This window comes from Hemitrygon akajei, chromosome 12 (genome assembly GCF_048418815.1).
Source record: "Hemitrygon akajei chromosome 12, sHemAka1.3, whole genome shotgun sequence".
Lineage (NCBI taxonomy): Eukaryota > Metazoa > Chordata > Chondrichthyes > Myliobatiformes > Dasyatidae > Hemitrygon > Hemitrygon akajei.
The window spans coordinates 104,904,558-104,932,295 of NC_133135.1; the positions used below are offsets into that span (position 1 = coordinate 104,904,558).

The 27,738-nt window shown below is 44.4% G+C and overlaps 1 protein-coding gene across 6 annotated transcripts in view; it reads left to right on the forward strand.

The window, feature by feature from the left end:
• Positions 1-27,738, forward strand: part of LOC140737333 (BRD4-interacting chromatin-remodeling complex-associated protein-like) — a 161,617-nt gene that overhangs the window by 64,135 nt on the left and 69,744 nt on the right. For all 6 annotated transcript variants that reach the window (XR_012101107.1, XM_073063769.1, XM_073063771.1 and 3 more), the window contains exons 2-3: positions 14,974-15,113; positions 27,506-27,551. Coding sequence is in view for 5 of the 6 variants with exons in the window: in XM_073063769.1 (XP_072919870.1) it covers positions 15,095-15,113; positions 27,506-27,551 (65 nt within the window). In the remaining variant the exon portion in view is untranslated. The remainder of the gene's footprint in view (positions 1-14,973; positions 15,114-27,505; positions 27,552-27,738) is intronic.

The window sequence follows — 27,738 nt, forward strand, 5'->3', positions numbered from 1 at the left end:
AATGTGGGAGCAAAGCAGAGCACCCAGAGGAAACCCCATGCAGTCATGGGGAGAACATACAAACATCTTACACTCATCGGTGGGAATCAAACCTGGGTTGCTGGCACTGTAATACTACTGCGCCGCCCTCTGTTATATCATGCTGTTGAAACTGCCAAAGCTTCTGCCCAGCAAAAGTGAGTGAAATTAAGACATCCCCTTCCACAGCCCACCCAAAACAATCCCGCACTCCCCCACTATACATCACCTTCCTTCATCGTATTCGAGTCATTTTGCCACCTCCATGAGCCAGCGTTTTGTGGCTGGAGCATATGCCTGTGCAAACATTGTTGGTAGATGGTAGCAAGAGGGCATACAGGAACAAGATATACCAGCTAGTTAAGTGGTATTGCAGCAACAACCTTGCGCTCATCATCAATAAGACCAAACATTGATTGTGGACTTTGGAAAGGATAAGACAAGGGAATACATGCCGATCCTTATAAGGGGATCAGAAGTGGAGAGGGTGAGCAATTTCAAGTTCCTGAGTGTCAATATCTCTGAGGACCTAACCTGGACCCAACATATCAATGCAGTTATAAAAGAGGCGTGACAGTGGCTATATTTCATTTGGAGTTTGAGGAGATTTGGTTTGTCACTTAAAACACTCACAAATTTCTACAGAGGTACCGACATTGACTGGATGCATCACTGTCTGGTATGGTGCACAGGATCGAAGTAAGAAGTAAGCTGCGAAGAGTTATAAACTTGGTCATCTTCATCATGGGGTCTAGCCTCCATAGTATCCAGGACATCTTCAAGGAGCAATGCCTCAAAAAGCGGCATCCATCATCAAAGACCAGCACCACTCAGGTCATGTGCTTTTCTCACTGTTACCATCAGGAAGGAGATAGAGGAGTCAGAAGTCACACACTCAGTGATTCAGGAACCACTTCTTCCCCTCTGCCATCAGATTTCTGAATGGAGATTGAACCTGTGAACACTGACTCACTACTTTATTATTTCTAATTGTTTGCACTACTTATTTAACTACTGCAATTCGGTTTTTCCCCTCTATGATTATGTATTGCATTGTACTGCTGCCGCAAAGTTAACTAATTTCATGACATATGCTGGTGATATCAAATGTGATTCTGTTTCTTACCATGGTGCGTTTGCCCGTGGTCTGTCACAGTTTGACATCCCCTCAACGCCCCCCCCCCCCCCCCCAATTTGACTCTTGCTTTCTTCCTGTTTTGGCATCACTGACCTTTCACCTTGATGAGTGCAGTTCGGCGTGTGAACGTGCTTCCTGCCCAGTATCCTGTCCTCATTAACTTGCTCAGGCTTCAGGGCGAGAGTTGGCAAACTTGCATTGGGAGGTTCCAGTGCTCTGTAGTCACTCGGTGACTGAAGTGGGCTTACTGTTGTAAGTGGCAGATGGAGTCCAACCCAGAAAAGTGTGAGTGAATCACTTTGTAAGGCCGAGCCTGCAGGCAGTGTACAGGGTTAATGGCAGTATTCTTAGCAGTGTGGAGAAACAGAAGGATCCTGGGATCCATGTCCATAGATCCCTCAAAGTTGCTGCACAAGTAATTAGCCGTGAGGTAATGCTGAAGCTCTGAAACTCTGGTGAGACCACTCTTGGGGTTCTGGTCACCTCATTCTAGGAAGGATGTGGAAGCTTTAGAGGGGGTTTGGAGGAGAGTTACTGTCCGGATTAGGAGAATGCACATTGCAGCCTCTGTACCAGATGGAGATACAACCAGTCAGAATGCTCATGGTGCATCTGTAGAAGTTTGTTAGACTCTTTGACATACCAAATATCTTGGGGTGTCACACACAAAATGCTGAAGGAACTCAGCTGACCAGGCAGCATTTATGGGAAAGAGTAAACAGTCGATGCTTTGGACTGAGACCCTGTCTTCAGGACTGAAAGATTAAGAATGTGGGGGGAAGTATAAGGTGGCAGGTGATAGGTCAAATTGGGGGAGGGGTGAAGTAAAGAGCTGGGAAGTTAATTGGTGAAAGAGATAAAGGGCTGGAGAAGGGGGAAATCTGATAGGAGAGGACAGAAGGCTATGGAAGGAAGGGAAGGGAGCAAAGCACCAGAGGGCAATGATGGACAAGAGATATGGTGACAGAGAGGAATGGGAAATGGTGAAGTGGGGGTGCAATTACCGAGCTTTGAGAAATCAATGTTCACACAGTGAAGGCCATGAACTGACATATCGACATCCTCCTCCTCCTCTTCTGTCCTCTCCTATCAGATTCCCACTTCTCTGGTTCTTTATTTTGCCCCTCTCCCTTTCCTGGTTTCACCCATTACCTCCCACCTTGTACTTCTTCCTCCCCTCCCCCTACCTTCTTATGCTGACTTCTCTCTCTTTCCAGATGAAGTCTCACAGCCTGAAACATCGACTGTTTATTGCCCTCCATTGATGCCTGCTGAGTTCCTCCAGCATTTTGTGTGTGTGTTGCTCTGGATTTCCAGCATTTTCTCATGTTTGAAATATTTTAGTGTGCCGCCTTTGTACTGGTATTTAGCCATAAAGTGTTTTGAGGGTGTCTGAGGCTATGAATATAGGAATGTAAGGCTGATTCCATTTTAAACCATTCAGCCCTCGTGTTGCCTGCTTATCTGTGTCTTCATGAGAGCTTGTTTTACCCACATGAGGGCATGTTGTGTAACACGCTGCCCATTATGGTGTCTTGGTTGTATAGTGTGGAGCCAAGACCGTTTCTCGGGGTTTGAAGTTTTAGGGATCAGGCTGATTTGCAGCATCACACAAGACCAGAAGATACAGAAGTAGAATGAGGTTATTTGGCCCATCGAGTCTGCTCTGCCATTTCATCATGGCTGATCCAATTTTCCTCTCAGCCCCAATCTCCTGCCTTCTCCCGAATCCCTCCATGCCCTCACTAATCGAGAATCTATCAACCTTGACCTTAAATATACATAAAGATTTGGCCTCCACAACTGCCTATGGCAAAGAATTCCACTGGTTCACCACTCTAGCTAAAACAGTTCCTCCTGATCTCCATTCTAAAAAGATGCCCCTCTATCCTGAGGTTTTTCCACTGGTCTTAGACTCTCCCACTATAAGAAACATCCTCTCCACGCCCACTCTTCAAGGCCTTTCACGATTTAAGAAGTGTCAATTTAAGGTGGGGTGCATTGCATTTGCCTGTAGCTACATGAGCACATGGCAACTGGACTGCTGCGGGTTTGTTCTTGCCAACAGCATGCCATGCACCATCAGTTTACAGGACTTGACACTTGGAGACTTGGGCTGGATTATATTTTAGTGTGACTGGTGTTGTAATTATAAGTGCTGGGTGTTGTGACTGTTGGTGCCACGATTTGCACCTTGGCCCTAGAGGAACACTGTTTCGTTTGGCTGTATTCATGGGCATTCATGAACGTCAACATGGACCGTGCAACTACAGGTCTTGGGGCGTGATATGATAGCAGCCCCGTGTTTCCGTTGTTTTTACAACAGTCCTAACCTTGCCACAACAAAGTTGCCAAGAGATCTCAGCTGGTTGGTTGGTAATTGCGTGTTAGTTGAGAATCCTGTGGTTTAAATCTTGTTTTAAGTAACCATCAGTTCCACTCAGGTGGATAATTTAGTTGGTAGTGTGCATGCCTGGCTGCTTCAGTAATCACACTCTGGATGGGTGTGAGCATCTGCTGGATTTGTTTTTTAGCAATCCTGGAAGATGAACAAGTCACCATTTGAATGCAGTCCCACATTACCTTTATCAGTCTTTAGTGTGTAGAAGGCTGTGTTTTCCCACTTGTTGGTAGAGTCATCATTGGAAAGTGCAGAGCAAAGCCTCGTGCCTTTACCATTCGCTGAGTCTGTGCACCCATTGGCCATTCCCACTCATGGCTATTCTACTTTTCCCCAACTCCCATCGGATTCTGCCCGAAAACTACAAACCCTCACCTAGTTGGGATGTGGGAGAAATGGAAACCCCAGGGAAACCTATGTATCATGGGGAGGATGTACAGACTCCTTATAGTGTCTTAATTAAACTCCAAATTCCTATGTTGCACTAATGGCTACGTAACTTTGGCGCCCTGTGCTTCAAGAAGGCATCGCTTCTGCATCGTGACTGTTGTTTGGTTCTCCGCACGAGTATCACTGGCAAACTCGTATCATTCAAAGTTCAAAGTAAATTTATTATCAAAGTACATACATGTCACCAGATGCAACCCTGAGATTTATTTTCTGGCGGGCATATTCAATAAATCCATAGAATAGTTACTATAACAGGATCAATGAAAGACTGCACCAGTGTGGACTGCAAAAGGCGAAAACTGCAAATACAAAAAGAAATAATTATTATAATAAATAAGCAATAACTCGAAGCTCCCGACCTTTTTTATGCTAGGGACCCCTACCGTTAACCAAGGGGTCTGTGGATCCTAGGCTGGGAACCCCTGAAATAAATAACAAGCATATGAGATGAAGAGACCTTGAAAGTGAGTCCATAGGTAATGGGGCAAATAAATTTATCCCCTTCAGTCTGAGCTGCTGAGTTCCTCCAGTATTTTGTGTGTGTGTGTGTGTGTTGCTCTGGATTTCCAGCATCTGCAGAATTTCTTGTCTTTTTAGACATAAGACATAGGAGCAGGAATTAGGCCAATTAGCCCATCAAGGTGGCTCCACCATTTCACCATGGCTGCTCCATTTCCCTTTCAGCCACTATCTCCAGCCCTCTCCTTATAACCCTTTATGTACTAAGTAATGACAAACCTAGCAACCTCTGCCTTAAGTATACCCAATGACCTGGCCTCCACAACTGCCTGTGAGGGCAAATGCTACAGATTCACCACTCTGTGTGCATGCCTTCAGCTTTACCTCCAGTGAGAAGAGAGAATGTCCTAGGTCATGGAGGTCCTTAATAATGGACGGTGCCTTCCTGAGCATTGCTCCTTGAAGGTGTCCTGGATATTACCCCATGATGGAGCTGACTAAGTTTACAACTCTCTGCAACTTACTTCAGCCTTATGCAGTTGCCCCTCCCCATACCAATAAGGAAGCACGTTGGGGCTTTAGAGAGGGTGCAGAAGGGGTTTGCCACCTGGATTAGAGTGCATTTTCTCCGAAGCATCGGAGGATGATAGAAGCCTATAAGGTTATGAGAGCCATAGAGTAGAAAAACAGTATCTTTTTTTCCCTGGGGTGGAAGTTTCTAATATCAAAGGGCATTTAAAGTGAGAGGATATGTCTGGGGAAAGTTTTCTGAAATATGTTTCCAGAGGCATTGGTGGAGGCAAATGTGATGGATACATTCGTGAAGCTCTGGGATGGGCACATGAACCTACAGGTAATGGATACTGTGTAGACAGAAAGACTTCATGGAATAGTACAACACAGGAACAGGCCCTTTTACTACTACTACATCGACTCAGGCCTAGGGGGCCAGCGTCGGGCACGATGATGGACTCTCCACTCCTCCCTTTCCCTCATCAGTGTGTTCAGTTCATCTACATTAGCTGCGCCGCTATCTTCTAGAAGCGTGTTGACCATAGTCTTGGAAGGGCGCCCAGGGTTCATCCTCCCATGTGATGACTAGGCTGGCAGGTAGCTCAGGGTGGCGTAGACAGTGCCCCGCTAGTTGCAGTCTTCTCGCTTCGATTTTAGTAGTGAGCATCGGTAGGTCGCCATAGAGCTCAACATTCGTCATGTACTGTTGCCAACTCACGTCAAAAGCCATCTAGTGACTTTAGCATGGTCTTGGTGAGTGTCCACGTCTCGCATCCGTACGTGACAATGGACTCTATGACTTCAATGAAGATCATCTTTTTGAGCCCTCTGGTCAGGTTCAACTTCCAGATTTCCTTTATGTCGTTCATAGCCCTCCACACCAGCGCCTTCCGTATCTTTATGTCCTGATCCGAACTCATCATTCTTGAACCGAAGTACTTGAAGTCTAAGACTTTCTTAATGGTATCATTCTTTACGGTCTTTACGGTCTTGAGAGTACCTTCGTCACAGTTGAACGTCGTGTAGTCTTTTTTAGCGTTTAGGTGAAGTCCAACTTTATTGCACTCAATTTCCACTTATGTCAGTAGCTGCTGTGTTTCCTCCATCTAGTCAGAGAGCAGGACCATGTCATCTGCAAAATCAAGATCTGTGAGCTTAACTTTGGTTAACCAGGGAGGAGGGGGTGTAGGCACCCAGCAAAACAAAATTTACAAAGGGCGGATGAACTCCTTGTGAATCAACGGCCACCTACTGTCTGTGTTAGGAGTGGCGCACCACGCAGTCCTTCGTTTCGCACCTTGTAAGGCATAAAGCAACAGGCCCTTCAGTGCACCAATTAAATTAGTAATCAAATGATCAACTAAACTAATCTCTAATGCCCACACAATGTCTAAATCCTTCCATTTTCCTTGCTTTCATGTGCCTATCTATACATCTCTTAATATTTCTGTGCCTACCACCACCCCAGGCAGTGCATTCCAGACATCTATCACTCCCTGAGTAAAAAAACTTGCCCCCCCCCCCCCCATCCCTTTTGAGCCTACCCCCTCTCACCTTCAATGGATGCCCTCTGGTATTAGACATTTCTATTCTGGGAAACAGATACCCCCTTTCCACTCTATCTATGCCTCTCGTAAACTTATAAGTCTCAATCAGATCTCTGTTCAGCCTCAGACTCTTTAGAGAAAACAAACCATTTATTCAGCTTCTCGTTATATCACATGCCCTCTAAATGAGGCAGCCTGCTGGTAAACCTCTTGCACACTCTCCAGAGCCTTGACATCTTTCCTATAGAGGGCCATTTGATTAGTACGGCAGAACATTGTGGGCCAAAGGGCCTGTTCCTGTGTTCTACTGTTCCTCGTCCTTTCAGGATGTCCGAAACCGGAGGCAGTGAGTACTTCAGAGGTGCAGCCACTGTTAAACTGGAAGAGGCCGGAACCCATAGGCTCCCACCTCGTAAGGATCAGATCCTGTTTTCATAGAGACATCAGAGGCTACGGATGTTGGAATCTGGAGTGAAAAACAAACTGTTTGGGGGAACTCAGCAGGTCAGGCAGCATCCATGGAGGCAGAGAGATGATCGAGTTTCAGATCCTGCAGCAGGGTCCGTGCTGCACCGCAAATGAAAACATTCACTATCCCTCTGCCTCCACGGATGCTCAGAAGCAGGTTTATTATCACGGGCATGTAATGTGAAATATGATGCTTTGTGACAGCAGTACAATGCAAGGCATATAAAAAAATTAATAAAGTTCCAATTAGAAATATAAAAATGTATAGGTAGTGTAATGACTTCTTTGTAATGTTTCACTGCTAAAGCTAATGTAATGGCTTCACTGTAAATGTTCACTGCTGAGGTAACAGTTTCTCTGTAGCAGCAATGTTTGGGTTATGGCTGGCAATAACAGTACTGTAGTATGCATGTTAGTCAATCGGAGATTGTTGCTTTGTCTTGTGTATCTGGAAGGATGTTTTTTTCACGGTCTTTTGTCGAGAGATGAAGAGGGAAGGTGTGTATGGAGAGAGCTGGTAGAGTGGACTGGGATCTGAAGGTCGGCAACGCTCGGAGGAGACCGATGGTGGAAGAATGGCTACTGAGTGAGCTCCAACGTGACTTGAATTGGGCCCTTTTTAAAAAAAAATTTCATTACTAACCCTATATTCAGAATAAGATTCATAAAGTTCAATCATACGGTGTACTGTCTGATAGTTTGCGTTGTGGGTTTGTAACTAGGGGTACATTACACAGCATCCACACAAACGTGATTTCCCAGTTTGGTGGGGCCGAAGGCTGTTTCCCCTAGACAACCACGAGCTGGGCGAACCTGGGGGTTGCAGTAGTGTAAAAAATGAGGTGGTGTGGATCTTTAGGCTCCTGTACCACCTCCTTACACCGTGGATTCCATTTAATTGGGCTAACAGTTAATCGAGGCAACCACTTATTTGGGACAATTCTTAAAACACAAAAACATATTTGAGAAAATAGCCAGGATTCCCTTGTTTATTTAGGACACTATGCTGTTTAATTGGGACTGGAGAATGTTGCCGAACAGTTTCTGGCTAGCATCAGTTGTGTGTACTTGTGTGGCTGTTAGACACTACACCGTGCTTAGAATGAACAATTTTTAAATGGATTCAGTTGTGTGGCCTTTGGACACTGTGCCATGCTTAGAGCAAACAGTTCTTAAATAGTGTCAGTTGCATGTGTTTTTCTTCTGTCACTGATAGTTGGCTAGGAATAAGCGGTGAGACAATTCAGAAGTTCTGCTTACTGTGGTTTTGAACATTAAGATCTGGAGATGCCAGAAATGGCCAGGAGTGAAAATGAAACTCTTTCACTGCTTCAAGTTAGGAACTATGAATAATTTGAAGGTATCAACAATCATCTTGAATGTTACAATGAAAAGAAAGATTTGAAGGATGCAATTATCAAAACCATTGTATGAAGGCTGTCTGTTATTTACACTAGGTGTTGGCGCTAATTTTGTTCATTTACAGTCAATCAAAATTACACAACAACGAACTCTGGATGAATTCAGAATCAGAAACAGGTTTATTATCACCAGCATGTGTCATGAAATGTATTAACTTGGTAGCAGCAGTTCAATTCAATACATAATATAGAAGAAAATAAATAAGTAAAACATTTACAGTATACGTATATTGAATAGATTAAAAATTGTGCAAAAAACAGAAATAATGTATATTTAAAAAGTGAGGTAGTTTTCAAGGGTTCAATGTCCATTTAAGAATCGGATGGTTGAGGAGAAGAAGCTGTTCCTGATTCATTAAGTGTGTGCCTTCAGGCTTCTGTACCTTCTGCCTGATGGTAACAGTGAGAAAAGGGCATGCCCTGGGTGCTGGAGGTCCTTAATAATGGACGGCCTTTCTGAGAGACCACTTCTTGAAGGTGTCCTGGGTACTTTGTAGGCTAGTACCCAAAATGGAGCCGACTGAATTTAAAACCCTTTGCAGCTTCTTCTGGTCCTGTGCATTAGCCCCCACCACCCCCTCTGTACCAGACAGTGATGTAGCCTGTCAGAATGCTCTCCACAGTACATCTATAGAAGTTTTTGAGTGTATTTGTTGACATGCCAAATCTCTTCAAACTCCTAATGAAGTATAGTTGCTGTCTTGCTTTCTTTATAACTGCATCAATAATGTTGGGACCAGCTTAGGTCCTCAAAGATCTTGACACCCAGAAACTTGAAACTCCTGCCTCTCTCCACTTCTGATCCCGCTGACGATTGGTATAGTATGTATTCCTTCGTCTTGCCCTTCTTGAAGTCCACAGTCAGCTCTTTCATCTTACTGACGTTGAGTGCAAGGTTGTTGCTCTGACATCACTCCACTAGTTGGCATATATCACTCCTGAACGCCCTCTTGTCACCATCTGAGATTCTACCAGCAATGGTTGTATCATCAGCAAATTTGTAGATGGTATTTGAGCTATGCTTAGCCACACAGTCATGGGTATAGAGAGAGTAGAGCAGTGGGCTAAGCACACACACCTGAGGTGCACCAGTGTTGATCATCAGAGAGGAGGGTGTTATCACCAATCTGCATAGATTGTAGTCTTCTGTCAACAACTCCGTCAATAACTATTAGGGACTAATACACAGTTTTATAGTGCTGTAGTAATATTGAGAGTGTTCTAATCTGTCCTGTGTTTAATTTAAATACCTAATTTGTTACTCAGTTAAACAGCAGTTTGCCTTTTTATATCTTTTTAACTATTTTCATGAATCCAGCTAATTGAGGCAGCCGCTTAATTGAGCCAAAATGTGCTGGTCCTGATGTGTCCCAATTAACTGGAATCCACTGTATATGTATGTTTGTCTGTCTATATATAGAAGCAGGAAGTGCCAGAGAGACATTCTGTAATGATCAATAAAAGAATTGTTTCCAATCAAATGACCTTGCCTGGTGTCTCATGGCTGGGCGTGTCTGCACCGCACCACGCTCACCTGCCCCTGGCACTCCTTCTCTGCCACTGTCCCACCCACCTCCCGCGTCACTCCATCCTCGCCATTCCCAACATCCTCTGCTCGTTCCAAATTTACAGATTTGCTCTCCATGTTGACAAATACAGTACTGTGCAAAAGTCATTGACGTTCATTTTGTGACTTGTTATATGATGTGGGTGATCATGGTCAGAGACTATTCAGAGATTGTCTGCCTGGTGTCAGTGGTCACACAACCAGGACTTGTGATATGTACTGGCTGCTCATGTGACCATCCACCACCTGCCCCCCTGGCTTCACGTGACCCTGACTGGGGGTGGGGGGGTGGGGGGGCTAAGCAGGTGCTACAACTTGACCTGTAGACTAGCGCCTTAGGAGCACCTTGCACCTCCTTCAGTGGAAGGTAATCTCCACCCCGCCACCCAGACTGGCTGCCTAGCTATATGTGCCTAAGATTTTTGCACAGTACTGTGTGTGTGTGTGTGTGAACATGAGTTGTACAATCCCTGAAAGTGATTTGACAGGTTGTGGATTTGAAGTGAGCAAAGTTATCCACATCGGTTCAGGACCTTGATTCTGTTCCTGATCCTGGTGGTGTGGGCCCTGCCGGATGGTAGAATCATGGTGTCCTTAACTGTAGTGATTAGTTAGGGTTTTGCCGATTAGTTCAGGATCCAAATGGTTAAAGGGAAATAGCTGTTTCTGAATCTGGTGGTCTGGAACTTTGGTCTTCTCTATCTCCTGCCCAGTGCCTGTGTTCAGATGTCCCTGTGTGGGATTCTCTTGGAAGTAGACTTGTAATCAAGAGGGTTGGTGGGGAGGGAGTGTGATTCATGGTGGGAGACTCTTTCTAAGAGCAGTTTTCTTCTGTCTTCCTAATTGTTCAGTTCTTTGCACTGGTCGCATGTTGAAAAAGACAGAGCCCGTATCATGAAATTCAATTTCCAAGGTTATGAAACCGAATTGGCAAACTGTCATGAGCACGTGGTTCCCCAACATATCAGATGAAGAGTTAAAGTTTCAAGATGCAGGAAATTGATAGAGAATCCATTGGACTTTTCACAGCCTCAGAAATGTGTGAGATAAATCATTGCGTTTGGCTGTTACAGCACAATTGGCTCCAAAGGAGGTCACTGTTGCAGTCTGCTTCCCTCCCTGGCCTGACCCCCTCCACGAGCACCTTTCAGGCAGAATTGTGACATTTGGCCCTTCCTCCTTGCTGGTTCACTGTGAGGCTATCTATTCAATCCCTTCCTCCCCTCTCTCTCAACGGTCATGCAAGCCATTCATCTGGGTCAAACTCAAAGTAAATGTATTATAAAAGTACATGTATGTTGCCATATATTCCCATAAAATTATCGATCTATTAAAATAGCGTGGAGTAGGCCCTTCCAGCTCTTGGAGCACACGGCCCAGCAATTCCCGAGCCTAATCACAGGATATTTACAATGACCAATTAACTTACGAACTGGTACGTCTTTGGACTCTGGAAGGAAACCGGAGCACCTGGAGGAAACCCACACAGTCTCGGGGAGAACATAGAATCTCCTTACAGGCAATGGTGGGAGTTGAACTCAGGTTGCCTGTACTGTACGTGGTTCTGCTAACCACTATGCTATTGTCCAGGCAGTTACAGGAAAATAAAGGAATACAATAGAATTTATGAAAAATATACATAAAGACTGATAACCAATATGCAAATGAAGGCAAATTGTGCAAATTACAAATAATATTGAGAGCATGAGTTGTAAAGTTATTGAAAGCGAGTCTGCAGGTTGTGGAATCAGTACAGAGTTGTGGTGAGTGAAGTCAAGTTATCCACAGTGGTTCAGGAGCCTGATGATTGTGGAGTAATAACTGTTCCTGAACCTGGTGGTGTGGGACCTGAGGCTCATTGTGGTGAGTGAAGTTATCCACACTGATTCAGGAGCCTGATGATTGTGGAGTAATAACTGTTCCTGAACCTGGTGGTGTGGGACCTGAGGCTCATTGTGGTGAGTGAAGTTATCCACACTGGTTCAGGAGCCTGATGGTTGTGGGGTAATAACTGTTCCTGAACCTGGTGGTGTGGGACCTGAGGCTCATTGTGGTGAGTGAAGTTATCCACACTGGTTCAGGAGTCTGATGGTTGAGGGGTAATAACTGTTCCTGAACCTGGTGGTGTGGGACCTGAGGCTCCTGTATCTCTTGCCCAATGGTAACAGTAATAAGAGAGCATGATAGTAGTGAGGAGAGTGTGAGGGTGGCAAACCGTGAACCCACCCAAGGGTCTGTAGAGGTGAACTGTGAGTGTCGTCTGGTTTGTGACCACCCACCACGCCGTGAAACCTGAGATGTTTTATTGCCTACATAACCTCATTTTGCAGTTGGCATGGGTTGCATCTCACCACCCTTATTAATCACAGACTCCCTTATTAATCCATTAGAGTGCACTCTCTATAATATGCCACATAACAGCTTCCTGTCGCCAACTGAATTATTAGTTTTAACAATGGAAATGCCTCGGGCAGAGATCCAGTTATTGTGTCTGTGTGTGAGAGTGAGTCAAGTCCAGTTATTGTCATTTAACTATATACATGTATACTGCCAAATGAGACAACATTTCTCTAGACCAGGGTGTAAAGCACAGTGGTGCATGTAACACATAATAACTTACAAAAGTAAGAATTAAGTCTACTAATGAATTGTGCATAGATAAATAAAGTACATAATTTAAATATTGTAGGATATAGTACAAATTATCCAGTGACACTTCAAATGCGATGTGGCAGGGAGCTCAGAAGCCTAATGGCCTGAGGGAAGAAGCTGTTTCCCATTCTGACCGTTCTTGTCTTTAAGCATCAGAGTCTCCTGCCTGATGCTAGAAAGTTAAAGAGGATACTGGATGGATGGGTCGGCTCTTGATAATACTAAGGGCGTGCATACACAGCACTCCTGATAAATGTCCTTGATGGATGGTAGGGAGACCCATACGATCTTCTCATCCACATTCACCATCCTTTGTAGGGATTTCCAGTCTGATGCTCCACTGCTCCCGTACCAGATGCGACTTGTCACGACACTCTCAGTGGTGCTCCTGTAAATGAAGTTAAGATTGAGTGGGGGAACCTTGCTCAATCTCCTTAGGAAGTGAAGACATTGCTATGCTGTGGGGAGGTATTATTGGGGCACCAGGTGAGGTCATCCATGACGTGAACTCCCAGAACTTGGTGCACTTAACTCTCTCTACAGAGGCACCAAAGGGGGGTGGTTCATCTGTACCTTCCTGTAGTCCATAATGATGTGTTAGTGTGTGCATTTGCGTATTATTTTTAAATAATCATTTTTGGTTTTTGAGCCTGTCCTCCCCATCTCTGAACTCCCCCTAGCCTACCAACCCTTAAGATCTCTGATACTTCCTTAGAACCAGGCTTCAGAACTTGACTTGCTGGCCATTAACCCCAGCAAGGCCATTAACTTGACGTTTCGGTCAGCAGTGAAGGTCCCTCACCTCTAGCGATGTTCATGGCTTCTTTTATTCCTGTCAGCTTTCACTACTGTCAGTCATGCAAGTACCGGGTAGAGAGTCAGGAATACCTTCGCACTCAGATGTGGAAGGATTCTTCATTGCTGTTTCCATAACAATTTTGTTTGACCAGTCAAAGTTGTTAGCCCTGAGCTAAACCCCCAAACCTGGAGGGGTAGTGGACCATTTTTATTCTGGCCTCTACCCTTTTACCTGTTTGGCCTGGCAGACCCTACCAAGAGCCAAGAGCCAAAGCATAAGGTCCTGCCTCCAAACCCAACGACAAGGTTGTGGTCCCCTTGCAGGTTCAGAACTTTAGGAGTGCCAGTTCTTGTTTGTTCAGGTCCTTCAAAGATACTTTAGGCCATTAGCAAACTTAAGGAGTATAGTGACGTTGTGTTTAGAAGATGTGAGGTATTATTTGACATGTGTGTTTTGGCGTGAGTGGGCCTAATATTTTAATGGTTGGCACAGTGGGTAATGTTGCTGTCTTACTGCTCCAGAGACCAGTTTTAGATCCGAACTCTGGCGTAGTCTATGTGGAATTTTCACGTTCTGCTTGTGAGCATGTGGGTTTCTCTGAATGTTCTGGTTTCCTCCCACATCCCCACCACGTGCAGCGGGTAAATAGGGCCACACTGAGGTCGGAGGAGCAACACCTGAGTAGCCTCCAACCTGATGACATGACCATCGATTTCTCAAACTTCTGGTAATTGTCCTCCTCCCCGCCCCACCTTCAACATTCCAAATTTGTTTCCCTCTTTCACCTTATCTCTTTACCTGCCTGTCACCTCCCTCTGGTGCTCCTCCCCCTTCCCTTTCTTCCATGGTCTTCTCTCCTCTTCTACCAGATTTCCCCTTCTCCAGCCCTTTATCTCTTTTATCAATCGACTTCCTGGCTCTTTACTCCTCCCCTCCCCCCACCTGCTACCTTGTACTTCTTTCTGTCCTCCCCCACCCCACCTCCTTACTCGGATCTCTCCTCTTTCTTTCCAGTCCTGATGAAGAGTTCTGGCCCGAAACATTGACTGTTTATTCATTTCCATAGATGCTGCCTGACCAGCTGGGTTCCTCCAGCATTTTGACTGTGCTGCTTGGGTGTATTGAGCATTGTAAATTATCTAGGCTAGTGGCATAGTAGCGTAGGGTTTGCCATGATGAGTTTACAGCTCGGGGCAGCAGAGTTCAGAGTTCAATTCTGGCATCCCCTTTGTGAGTTCCTTGCCGTGTGTGCGCGGGTTTTCTCCAGGAGTTCCACCTTCCTCCCACATTCCAAAGGCGTACCGGTGAGTAGGTTCATTGCCTGTGATTGGGCTAGGGTTCAATCTGTATGGCGTGGCTTGGTGGGCCGGAAGGGCCTGTCCCATGCTGTATCTCCAGATCAATAAATAGGGTAGTTGGAAGTTGTGTGAGACTTGGCAGGAGGGGAGTGGGTGGTGGAGAACAGTGCTGGGAATGGGCATAGAGCAGTTGTACTAAGTCTTGAGAGTGTACGAGTTTGTAATAATGTCTTTCTGTGCAGGCAAAGCTTTGTACGCAGCTGACACGCGACGTAATGTGGGTATCCAGCAACCTCTGGCAGATTCTACACTGCAATAGGGGACCGGGAGACGCTTAAAGCCCAGGCGCGTTCCAGGATTTCTATGATGTCTGCTCATGCAGGTAACTCAACAAGGTTGATTGTGAACCTTGCTTCAATGATGCAGACTCCTGTAGATGGTGGGTAAACCCAAGGCAAAGTTTTCAATTCAAAGACTGGCCTTATTTGTCACATCTATGGGGAAATGTGCCATTTGGGTCATTGTTCACAATGTGCTGGGGCAGTCCGCAAGAGTTGCCACGATTCTGGCACCACAGTAGCGTACCCACAATTCAGTAACCCTCACCCGTACATCTTTGAACAGTGGGAGGAAACCGGAGCACTCAGAGTAAACCCATGCAGTCATGGGAGGAAGGTACAAGCTCCTTATAGAGAGCAGTGAAATTGAACCCCCATCGATGATTGCTGCCATTGTAAAGTAATTGCGGTAAGCAGTAGAGAACTGTGCCACCTTGTACATTTCTCTGCTTTCTTAAGCTCTTGTCCCAGATTCCTCTCCTTCCCTGGCCCACCAAGAGATGACGAGGATGGGCTGGTTATACTCATTCACTGTGTGTTAAGTTGTGATTAGTTCAAGATTAAAATTTGCTTATCACACGTAAATCGAAACATACTATGATATGCCTAGTTTGCGTTAACAGCCAACGCGTCTGAGGGTGTTTGGGGGGGGAGTAGTCTGCAAGTGTTGCCACTCATTCAAGTGCCTACAGAGCATACCCCCGATGATTGGCAGAGAGACACAGAACCCAATGAGCAACAACAGCACAAACAACGTGAGAGCCGCCTCACCGTGCACCTCTGTTCCATCCGCCACAAGCCAGTGCCCAAACATTTAAACTAGTATTCCCACTTCTATTCTGACGTGTTGGTCCATGGCCTCCTCTTGTGTCAGGATGAGGCCATCCTCAGGCTGGAGGAGCAATATCTTATATTCTGGCTGGCTCGCCTCCAACCTGATGACATGAATATTAATTTCTCTTTCCAGAGAACAAAACTTCACCTGCCCCCCCCCCATTCATAACTGTAACCTTTTACTTCTCACCTGCCTATAATGTACCTCTAGAACTCCTCCTCTTTTCCTTTCTCCTATTGTCCACTCTCTTCTCCCATCAGATTCCTTCCTCTCTAGCCCTTGACCTTTCCCACCCACCTAGCTTCACGTATCACCTTCCGCTATCCTACTTCCCCAGCCCTCCACCTCTTTATTCTGGAGTCTTTCCCCTTCCTTCTCAGTCCTGAAGAAAGGTCTCAGCCTGAAATGTCAACTGCTTACTCTTTTTCCACAGATGTTGCCTGACCTGCTGAGTTCCTCTAGTGTTTTGTCTGTGTTGCAACAGCAAATGAAGTCCCATTTCTCCCTCTCACCAACAAGCATAGAATCCTTTAACCCCACACCCCTATCCTTAAGCCCTAACCTGACCCCTAACTCCCTTCTCTGTCACCCAAACGATCTTCAGAAACTTCAGACAGACATACTTTATTGATCCCGAGGGAAATTGGGTTTCGTTACAGTCGCACCAACCAAGAATAGTGTAGAAATATAGCAACTAAATGTGAGCTGTGATTCAGCAGAGGTCACAGCTCAGCACCATCTCCAATAGTCTGCCTTTTTTCACACTATACCCACTAGAGTATAGTTAGAGAGTCTGCAACCAGAGGATGCAATCAAAGCTTACAACCAGCATTGCTGGATGAAGTTGAGTTCGAAGTAAATTTTACTATCTAATTTACACATATGTCACCATGTACAACCCTGAGATTCATTTCCTTGTGGGTATACTCCTCAAATCTATAGAGTAATAACCATAACAGAATCAATGAATGACAACCAAACTAGGGCATTCAATTATAGAGTGCAGAAGACAATAAACTATGCAATTGCAAAAAGAAGAAACAATAATAATAAATGAGCAATAAATATCAAGAACACAAGATGAAGTGTCCTTGAAAGTTAGTCCATAGGTTGTGGGTACAGTTCAGTGATGGGGCATTAAGAGAGAGGGGAGAAAGGGATTGAATAGGTAGCTCACGGTGAAGTTGGAACATGGTGATGCAAGTCCTGAGGCTCCTGTGTCTGCTTCCTGATGGCACCAGTGAAATGGGAACATGTCCTGGGTGGTGGGGGACCCTGATGATGGATGCTGCTTTCCTGCAACAATATTTCATGTAGATGTGCTCTATGGTTGGGAGGGCTTTGCCTCTGTTGGACTCGGTATGTAAAGGGCAGATAAAACTGAAATTGTCTTTTGGCAAACCAAAATTAACATTAAATAATAGGCATAAGGTGAGTTTGGACAAACTTGGCTAGTTTTCTCTGGGGAGTCAGGAAACCGAAGGGAGACCTGATAGATTTGGATTCAGATCTGAATAACTTCCAGATTTTATTTTTTATATCACATGCATGACAGTGAAATGCATTGTTTGTGTTAACGACCTAACCCTAGGGGCAGTCAACCAGTGTCGCCACTCACTCATGCCAACTTATTGAGGTATGGCCGCAATGTTGAGCAGAGCAACACAAACAAAATAGATAAACAAAACAACGGGAAAACAAGCCTATTTTCTCTTTTCACAAACACACGAGAATCTGCAGATGCTGTAAATCCAGAGAAATACACACTAAACATTCTGGAGCTTCTCAGGTCAGGCAACCTTCATGGGAGGGGAATAAACAATCAACATTTTGGGCCGACATCCTTCATCAGGACTGGAAAAGAAGTGGGAATATACCTCAATAGGAAGGTGGGGGGAAGAGAAGGAATAATGTTGTGTATTTAATATTTTAGTAATATTGTAGATATATTGTTTGATTAAGCATTCTTGTTTGTTTACATAGTTTATTCCAGTTATATGTAAGAAGTACGTGAATGGCATATGTCATTATGTCACCACATCATATGTGAGTGCCTCACTAAAGAAGCTGAGTAACTGAGTATCGCCGGCTTCTATGTTTTTTGTTCATTGAGTTTTTTGGAGTGACAAAACATAACTGTGGCGACAAGGTAGTTTTAAAATGAACCTGTGATGACTACCTATGCATTTCTTTGGAAGGAGAGAGAGGGTCAAGTTTATTTTTTTTTAAAAAGCAGAAAATGGATGCAATTCGCAGGTTCATAAACAGTGACTACCAGGTGAAAATAATCTTATATATTAAAAAAAAAGCAGAAATGGTTGGCTACATCAGAAAGCTAGACACATTCGATTACACAAATGGTAACTGGATAATGTACACTGAATGAATTGAGCAGTATTTTGAAGCAAATGAAATGGACCATGAAAAGCGAGTGCCAGTCTTAATGAGTGCAATGCATGGAAAAACATGCAGTTTGCTTAGAAGTTTAACTGTTCCAACCAAACCAGCCGAAATGAGCTTTGCTGATATCATGAATGTAATACAAGAACATTTAGAACTGAAACCATTGTTGATTGCAGAACACTTTAGGTTTCATAAGCAGAATCAATAGGAAAGGGAGTTTATTTCAGTGTACGTGGCTGAATTGAAGAGATTATCCAAGTATTGTCAGTTTGGCAATGGGCTTAGTGATGCAGTGAGAGATCACTTAGCTTGTGGAATCTTGCAAGAAAGCATTAAAAAAATGGCTCCTAACTGAAGCACAACTCACATTTAAAAGATCAGTTGAAATCACTGGAAATATGGAAACAGCAGCCAGAGGCTCAATTGAGTTGTAGTCAGGTATGAAGGTTGGCCTGAACAAAATTGCAACCTCTAAGCAGAAACCTGCCTGGCCAAACAAATTTTGCCACCATTGTGGCAGGGTCTCACGTACACCAGACCAATGCAGGTTTAAAGGTGAAACTTGAAAATGTTAACAAAGTAGGACACATACAAAGAGCATGTCGGTCAGACAAAAATAAATAGACTGCACTGGAGACATAAAAAGTCATGTTGCAGCTTCAAAAAGAGCTCTAATCTGCATACCATTGATGAAAAATCTGGTAATGATGAGAGTGATATAGGACTGGGTAGCCTTGAGATTTACAATGTGAAAACTAACAACAGACAAGTAATATGGGTTACACCAGAAGTGAACAGCAAATTAATTTAAATGGAATTGGACACTGGCTTGGCTGATTCAGTCATTCCACAAAATGAGTTTGAACAGCATTTCGAAGAGACTGAACTGAAGCCTCCGTCTAAGAACTTGTAATGGTGAAAAGATAACTCCTGTGAGAATGTCATTTGAAACAGTGAAATACAATAACCAACAAGTTATATTAGGTTTGTGGTAAAACAGGAGAGCCAGCATTGTTGGGCTCTGATTGGCTGAGACTGCTACAACTTATGTCCCCCACAATAGAGTCAACTGAAAGTGATTAAGAAAGGTATTGGGTGATGCCACAGTGGTGTTCAAGGATGGCATTGGAAAACTCAAACATTTCATTAACAGTGTTAAATGAAAATGCCACACCCAAGTTTTACAAAGCCCGTCTGATTACTTATAACACCCTTGATAAAGTAGCCAGTGAGCTAGATTGCATAGAGGCTGAAGAAATTCTTTCAAAGTTTGAGTGGAGCCCATGGGCAACATCAGTGGTCCCAGCAGCCAAGAAGAATGGGTCTGTCAGGATCTGTGGTGATTTTAAGGTCACTATCAACCCAATACTAAAAGTAGATCAATATCTTCTCCCCAGGGTAGAGGATATCTTTGCAAACCTTTCTGGAGGGAAACACTTCAGCAAAGTGGACTTAGGTGAGGACTACCTGCAAATGGATATGGAAGAGAAATGTTGCTCACCATAAATGCTCACAAAGGGCTTTATCCCTGTAATAGGCTTATTTTTGAATAGCATCTGCACCTGCATTCTTACAGAAGGCTATAGACCAGATGCTGTAAGGCTGCCCAGGCACTCACTGTTACTTGAATGACGTCATTGTTACTGGTGAAGATGACAAGGAACATCTCTAAGATCTCAAGACAGAGGATTAGAGGAGGCAAGATTAGAGGATTGTGGGCTCAGAGCATTGTATAACAAATGTGAATTCTTTAAGCCAAGCATCACTTATTGTGGTCACACCATTGATGCACAGGTGTGCTGAGAAAATTCAAGCAGTGATGGATGCCCCAGGGACAAAGAACATGTTGTAGTTGAGATCCTTTTCAGGATTTGTCAATCAGTATAACTGGTTCCTGCCAAACCTGGCTACTGTGCGCCACTCTTTGAACTCATTACTACAGATTGGGAAGAAATGGCAATGGACGAAGCAGTGTGAGGTGGCTTTCCAAAAGGCAAAGGAAATGGCAACTGCAGACGGCGTACTGACACATTAAGATCCGCATTATCCAATGGAGCTTGCCTTTGAACGCCCCATAGCTTTTGCATTACGTTCCCTTACCACTGCAGAGAAAGATCACACAGATTAATCAAGAGGCCTTGAGTCTGGTATGGAGCGTAGAACATTTCAAACAGTACTTGTGTGGGAGAGAGTTTATCCTCGTTACTGATCAGCAGCCACTATTGTCCATTTTCAATCCACAGAAGGGTGTTCCACTAACAGCAGCAGCACGAATACAGAGATGGGGCCTGTTTCTTGGAGGACACAACTACAAGTTTGAATTCAAGAGGATGACTAATTGTAGAAATGCTATTTGATTGTCCTGTTTACCCTTAAAAGGAAATACCTGAAAAATTTACAGAAGTGAACTCCCTCTTGACGAATTCTCACCAACACAAATCAAAAGTCTACCTATTATGGCAGAGATGATCCGAATGGAAAACAGAAAAGACCACACTCTGTCTCAGATCTACTTGGCCACCCAAACTGGCTGGAATGTGCAGCAGAATTCCAATCTCAGGAGGAGTGTGCAGGGCAAACAGCTGAGGCATATTGAGGGTTCCTCAAACAAGGAGGTTTGATGTATCACCCTTGGACAAGCAGTCCATGTGAGGGACTACAAAAGTGGATACTTGGAAAGATTAAGGACAAAACTGGACCACTCCCCTACACAGTGGAGATTGCGTCTGATGTTGTCTAGTGATGACACATTGATCAGAAGAGGAGAATAAAGTCAATGATTCGAGAAGAAAGGTGCCCAGAATTATCAGAACCACTTCCTTCAGAATCAGGTTTATTATCACCGGCATGTGATGTGAAATTTGTTAACTTAGCAGCAGCAGTTCAATGCAACACATAACCTAGCAGAGAAAAAAATAAACAAGTAAATCAATTACATATATTGAATAGATTTTTAAAAATGCAAAAACAGAAATACTGTATATTTTAAAAAAAGTTGAGGTAGTGTCCAAAGATTCAATGTCCATTTAGGAATCAGATGGCAGAGGGGAAGAAGCTGTTCCTGAATCGCTGAGTGTGTGCCTTCAGGCTTCTGTACCTCCTACCTGATAGTAACACTGAGAAAAGAGCACGCCCTGGGTGTTGGAGGTCGTTAATCATGAACACTGCCTTTCTGAGACACCACTCCCTAAAGATGTCCTGGGTACTTTGTGGGCTGGTGCCCAAGATGGAGCTGACTAAATTTACAACCTTCTGCAGCTTCTTTTGGTCCTGTGCAGTAGCCCCTCCATACCAGACAGTGATGCAGCCTGTTAGAATGCTCTCCATGGTACAACTCATACAACCAGTACCGAGAAGGTCCCAGAACCTGAGATTGTTTCACAGCCACAAGTCTCTCACCTGCCAAGCAGAGTGACTGCTGCCCCTTCCCCCACCCCCACAAGAGTAAGAAACCCTTAGCGATTAAATCTTTAGGCCTGAATGGGACAATTTAAAATTTACTATGCCAAGAACCTACCAACCTCTACTTTAAATACAGTGGGGTGTTAAAAAGTTTGTGAACCATATAACCATATAACAATCACAGCATGGAAACAGGCCATCTCGGCCCTCCTAGTCCGTGCCGAACTCTTAATCTCACCTAGTCCCACCTACCCGCACTCAGCCCATAACCCTCCACTCCTTTCCTGTCCATATACCTATCCAATTTTACCTTAAATGACACAACTGAACTGGCCTCTACTACTTCTACAGGAAGCTCATTCCACACAGCTATCACTCTCTGAGTAAAGAAATACCCCCTCGTGTTTCCCTTAAACTTTTGCCCCCTAACTCTCAAATCATGTCCTCTCGTTTGAATCTCCCCTACTCTCAATGGAAACAGCCTATTCATGTCAACTTTATCTATCCCTCTCAAAATTTTAAATACCTCGATCAAATCTCCCCTCAACCTTCTACACTCCAATGAATAGAGACCTAACTTGTTCAACCTTTCTCTGTAACTTAAGTGCTGAAACCCAGGTAACATCCTAGTAAATCGTCTCTGCACTCTCTCTAATTTATTGATATCTTTCCTATAATTCGGTGACCAGAACTGTACACAATAAACAACGTTGTAGAATTTTCTCTACTTCAGCATAAGTATGGCCTAAAATGTGATCAGATCTTCATGTAAGTCGGAAAACTAGATAAAGAGAACCCAATTAAATAAAAAACACAAAAACAGTATTTTTTGTTAATTTATTTATTTATTGAGAAAAATGATCCAATATTACATGTATATTGGATGTAAACTCTTATAGCCTGAGTCCATGCTAGGTTGGGGCTGGCCTCTCCCATCATTACTGCCCTCTGGTGTTCACTCAGTGCTGCTCTCTCGGGTGCTGTCTCGCCACTCCCCTCCTGTGGTTGCTCGATAGAAGAACAAGCTGGACCAGTACAACATCCCTGTACACCATCGTTCTACAGGGCATGCCATTCAGGGACATGGGGTTATTTTTTTTTGTGTGACTGTATGTCTTCTGCTATCATAACTATACGTGCTGCGTGCTGATGATAGTGTGTTTTGCACCTTGGCCCTGGAGGAACGCTGTTTCGTTTGGCAATGGTCATGTATGGTTGAATGATAATTAAACCTTAACTTGCACTCCTGCACCCAACAGCAGCTGAGTGAAACTAGTTGTGTTTGAAGACTGCTCACACATCTGTAGCTCCAGTTACCCATCACAATCCTCTCTCTACATTCCCTGCCCTCAGCTTATGTGGGCTTTCCCATTGTGTCTCAGCCATCAACACAGGTGAACCACAGGTTACTTCAGACAATGGCTTTCTCTGAAGGCTATTTACGTGTTATATCATTGTCAGAGCCCACAGTAGAAGGGCCTCCTGTTCTCTGATGATCATGTCATCTTGCCATACACCTGTACCTGGGGAGGTGGCAGTGGGGAAGGACGTACGAGTTGCCTAGAGAACTCCTGAAGCCCACAGATTTCAGGCCAGTAATCTACCCGCTCAGTGGCCACTGGCTTCTGTTACTGGATCGGCCTGTGAATAGCTGAGCCAAACAGACAGGGATATCCCTGGATGAGACTGGAGGCACATCATGGGTGAGGGAATTCAAAGGTACAATTTAATGTCAGAGAAATGTATACAATATGCATCCTGAAATGCGTTTTCTTCACAACCATGCATGAAAACAGAGGAGTGCCCCAAAAATGAATGACAGTTAAATGTTAGAATCCCAAAGTCCCCCCCCCCCCCCCCAGCACGTAAGCAGCAGCAAGCAACAATCCCCCCTCTCCCCACCGGAAAAATAAACATCAGCACCACCACCAAGCGCTCAAGCGTGAGCAAAGCAACAGCAAAGCCACAGACTTGCAGTTACCCCAAAGACTTTGCATTTCACCCGATATTCGACATACCACAAGTTCTCTCTCTCCCTAATAAGGGAGAAGGAGGTGTCTCCATTTTCCCAGCGAGCAGGGAGGCATAACAAACAACTTGCTGGTTTACGATGTTAAAAGTCCGCCATATCACTTTTCGCAAGCTTTGTGCCCAAAATACTGGGCAAACTTCCGCAGATATCCCGACTCCCCAGACGACACGCAGGTCTCCTGCCGTGACAGCGACCCTCGATCCTCCCGTCTCCAGAGCCCCGAGATCCTAGGCTTCCGAATCTGAGCCAGACTCTTAGGCCGAGCCTTTAGCATGCCGAACTACAATGGCTGGTTGTGAAACCCTGAGAGCAGGTCCCAGTCCCACAAAGAACCGTAGTCAGTGTGTAACTCCAGGTCAGGGCCTTCGAAAGAATCCTGAAAGGGAAAAATAGAGATATTAAAGGTGGAAATAGAGCTTTTTCCGAAGATGCAAGCAAAGGAGTCGCCATTAGGCACCATTAACTTATTATTGACAAAATGGACAGGTTTTGTTGGACCCAGAGAGGTAGATTGTTCCACGACTGGACAAACTAGACACACTCTAAGATTGGTATTAGGACGTCAGCTGTTCCTGGTAAATCACTTAGATGAAAAGGCAGGTGGGTAGGTTAGTAAGTTTGCAGAGTATACAAGGACTGGTGGTGTTGTGCATGGTGTAGAGTGTTGCCAAAGGACACAGCAGGATATAGATCAGTTGTAGATATGGACAGGGAAATGGTACGTGGTGTTTAACCCTGCTGAATGTGAGGGTTAAAACATTGTCAGATCACATGTAAAGAGACACTATGCGGTTGATGACAAGATCCTTAACAGTGTTGGGGTACAAGTCATTGTTCCTTGAAAACAGATGCTCAGGTTGATGGGGGTATACAAGAAGGCATTTGGCATGCTTGCCTTTATTAGTCGAAGCATTGAGTTCAGGAGTCAGGAAATTATATTGTAGCTTTGTAAAAATCTAGTTAGGCCACATCGGCAGTGTTGCATTCAGTTCTGGTGGTCCCATTATAGGAAGGATGTGGAGGCTGTGGAGAGGGCGCAGGAGAGGTTTGCTAGGATGCTGTCTGGATTAGGGGGCAGGTGATATCATGAGAGGTTGGGCAAACTTGGATTGTTATCTCTGGAGAACTGGAGGCTGAGAGCAGTAAGATTATGAGGGGCATAGATGGGGTGGATAGGACAGACAATATCATTTTCCCTGGATTGAAATGTCTAATGCTAGAGAGCATGCACTTCAGGTTCAATGGAGATGTGCAGGACAAGGATTTTTTACACAGTGAGTGGTGGGTGCCTGGAACGCACTGCCTGGGATGGTGGAGGAGGCAGATATGATGGAAGTGTTTAAGACTCGGGCATCTGAGTATGTAGAGAATGGAAGGATATGGACATTGTACAGGCATAGGGATTAGTGAGAATTTTGATTACAAGTTTTATTAGTTTTTTTGTTTTAAGTATTTTGTATATGTACTTAATTTTCACGTTTCCTGCCAGTAATATCTTAACATTATGGAGATTAAGTAGTATTGCATATAGGAATGAAAGTGCCTTGTTCAAATGCTTCAGATCCACACACAATCCAAATAACTGATGTGACTAAAGTCAAGTTTCTTGTCATTTAACTATATACATGTACAGTATACTGCAAAACTGTAGGATTCCATAAGACCAGAAGATATAGGATCAGAATTAGGCTATTCAGCCCTCTGGAGCTGCTCTGCCCTGATATCATGGCTGATTTATTATCCCTCTCAAGCCCATTCTCCTGCCGCCTTCCTGTACCCTTTGATACCCTGACTAATCAAGAAACTATCAGCCTCCACTTGAACTTTCCCCAATGACTTGACCTCCAAAGCTGTCCGTGGCAGTGACTTACACAGATTCTCCACTGGTTTCATGTGAACACCAAATATTTTCCTGTGCTATATATGGTTCGATGTTCTATAAGGTGCTAGACCAATTGTTCTTTATCTCATTTGGTGTGGTTAATGTTTAACTGGTATTTGTTTGTGGTATCTGCTTACAAGTTTCTTGTATCTGCCTCAGAAATTGTAAAGCTGCTGTTCCACTTTCTTCCCCAAGTCCAGTCTCTTTACCACAAAACCCTGGTCTGACCCTCTGCCTCTCCAGTGCCCTGACTTTCCCCCTCCCACTCCAGAAGAAGCAAACTTGTTGGGCCATTCTCTTAGAGGACACCAACTTTTTGAACTGCTCTAACCTCTGTCCCAGTGGATAAGCTGGTTAACCAGCACACAATACCTTAGAGATTTGTTCTACTGCTGATAGTGGGTCTTGGATGAAGGGAAGATCTGTCCTCAGTAATTACTCATTACTTACAGGAGTGTGGAAAACCATTTTTTATTTTATTTACTTATTGTGCTACAGTATGGAATAGGCCTTTCTGGCCCTTCAAGCCACACCATCCAGCACTCTCCCAATTAAATCCTATCCTATGCTAACCACAGGTCAATTTGCAATGACCAATTAACCCACCAGCCAGTAGGTCTTTGGACTGTGGGAGGAAAGCAGAGCAGTCACAGGAAGAACGTACAAACTCCTTACAGGCAGCGGCAGAATGGAACCCAGGTCACTGGTGCTATAAAGCGCCGTGCTAACCCCTACACTGTAGTGCTGCCCCTGGTCACAGGTCGTTCTACAGATGCACAGAAGAGAGCATCCTCACATGCTGTATCACTGCACGCGATGGAAACCACACTTCGGCAGACAGGAAGGCTCTGCAACAGGTAGATAAAACTGCCTAGTGCATCACCGGTATCAGCCTACCCGCCAGTTGTAGGGTGTGCCAGAAAAAGACCAGTTAACATCATGAAGGACCCCACCCACCCTGCTCATGGACTGGTTGTCCCACTCCCATCAGGGAGGAGGTTACATAGCATCCAGCACCAGACTGGAAAACAGTTCCCTTCCCCAAGCAGTAAGGCTGATCAATACCTCCACCACTAACCCACCCCTCCGCACACCTAACCACCACTACTTTATCACCTCCTGTCAGTCACCTTACGTCACGGGCACTCCTGTGCCTAGTGCCACATTGTGGATATCTAATCTATGCATATAAGCTATCTTATGTAAATGTATTTATTGTATTACTTTCATTATTTTGTTCTCCTTACACTTGTGTACTAGAAATGGTGTTAAACAATCTTGAAGTGATTTGTGAGGAAGAAGCTACTTCCAGGAGAAGGAGGTTGCGAGGGGAATGGATCAGCCATGATAAAACGGTGGAGCAGTCTCCTGGGCCGAATGGCCGAATTCTATTGCTATATATAATGGTCTTGTAAGCCACTTGCATTTTAATTGGTTGAAGTCTCCTTAAATCCAGGGACACTGGAATCATTCCTTGCTCCAGTTTGATTCATAACCTGGGCTTGTGGTGCCGAGGGGGTGGGAGTAGTGTGTATTGTGAGGGGTGGGATGGGTGTTCCCTTCAGTGAAAGTTAAATATCCCACGTATCCTTTTCAAGGACTGGATTTCCCCGAGGTTTCCAGGGTTAATATTTATTCCTCGACAAACGTCATTGGAGCAGGTGATCCCGTGATCTTCACTTTCTAAGTCTGTGGGAGATCTCTGCGTTTCTGTTTCCTAGTTTACAACCAAAACGCCATTTCAAAAAAAAATCAGCTTCAAGGAGTCTGACTGCCTGGTTTTCCTTGAGGTTTGCAAAGGCGCTATAGAAATGCAAATTCCTTTGACACTGTCCCACTCCTGCAATGGCGTCTGTATAATGGTTTGTCTTTCTCCTTGCAGTTGACATGGATGATGAAGATGGACGATGTCTGCTAGATGTAATTTGGTATGTACGAAGCACCAATTGGACTGGTTTTGTTAAGAATCAGAATCAGGTTTAATATCGCTGGCCTATGTTGTGACAGTACGTTCCAATACATCAAGAAAATCTACAAATTACAATAAGAATTATTTTTTTTCAAATAGTGCAGAAACGGAGCAAAACAGTAGTGAGGTAGTGTTCATGGGTTCAT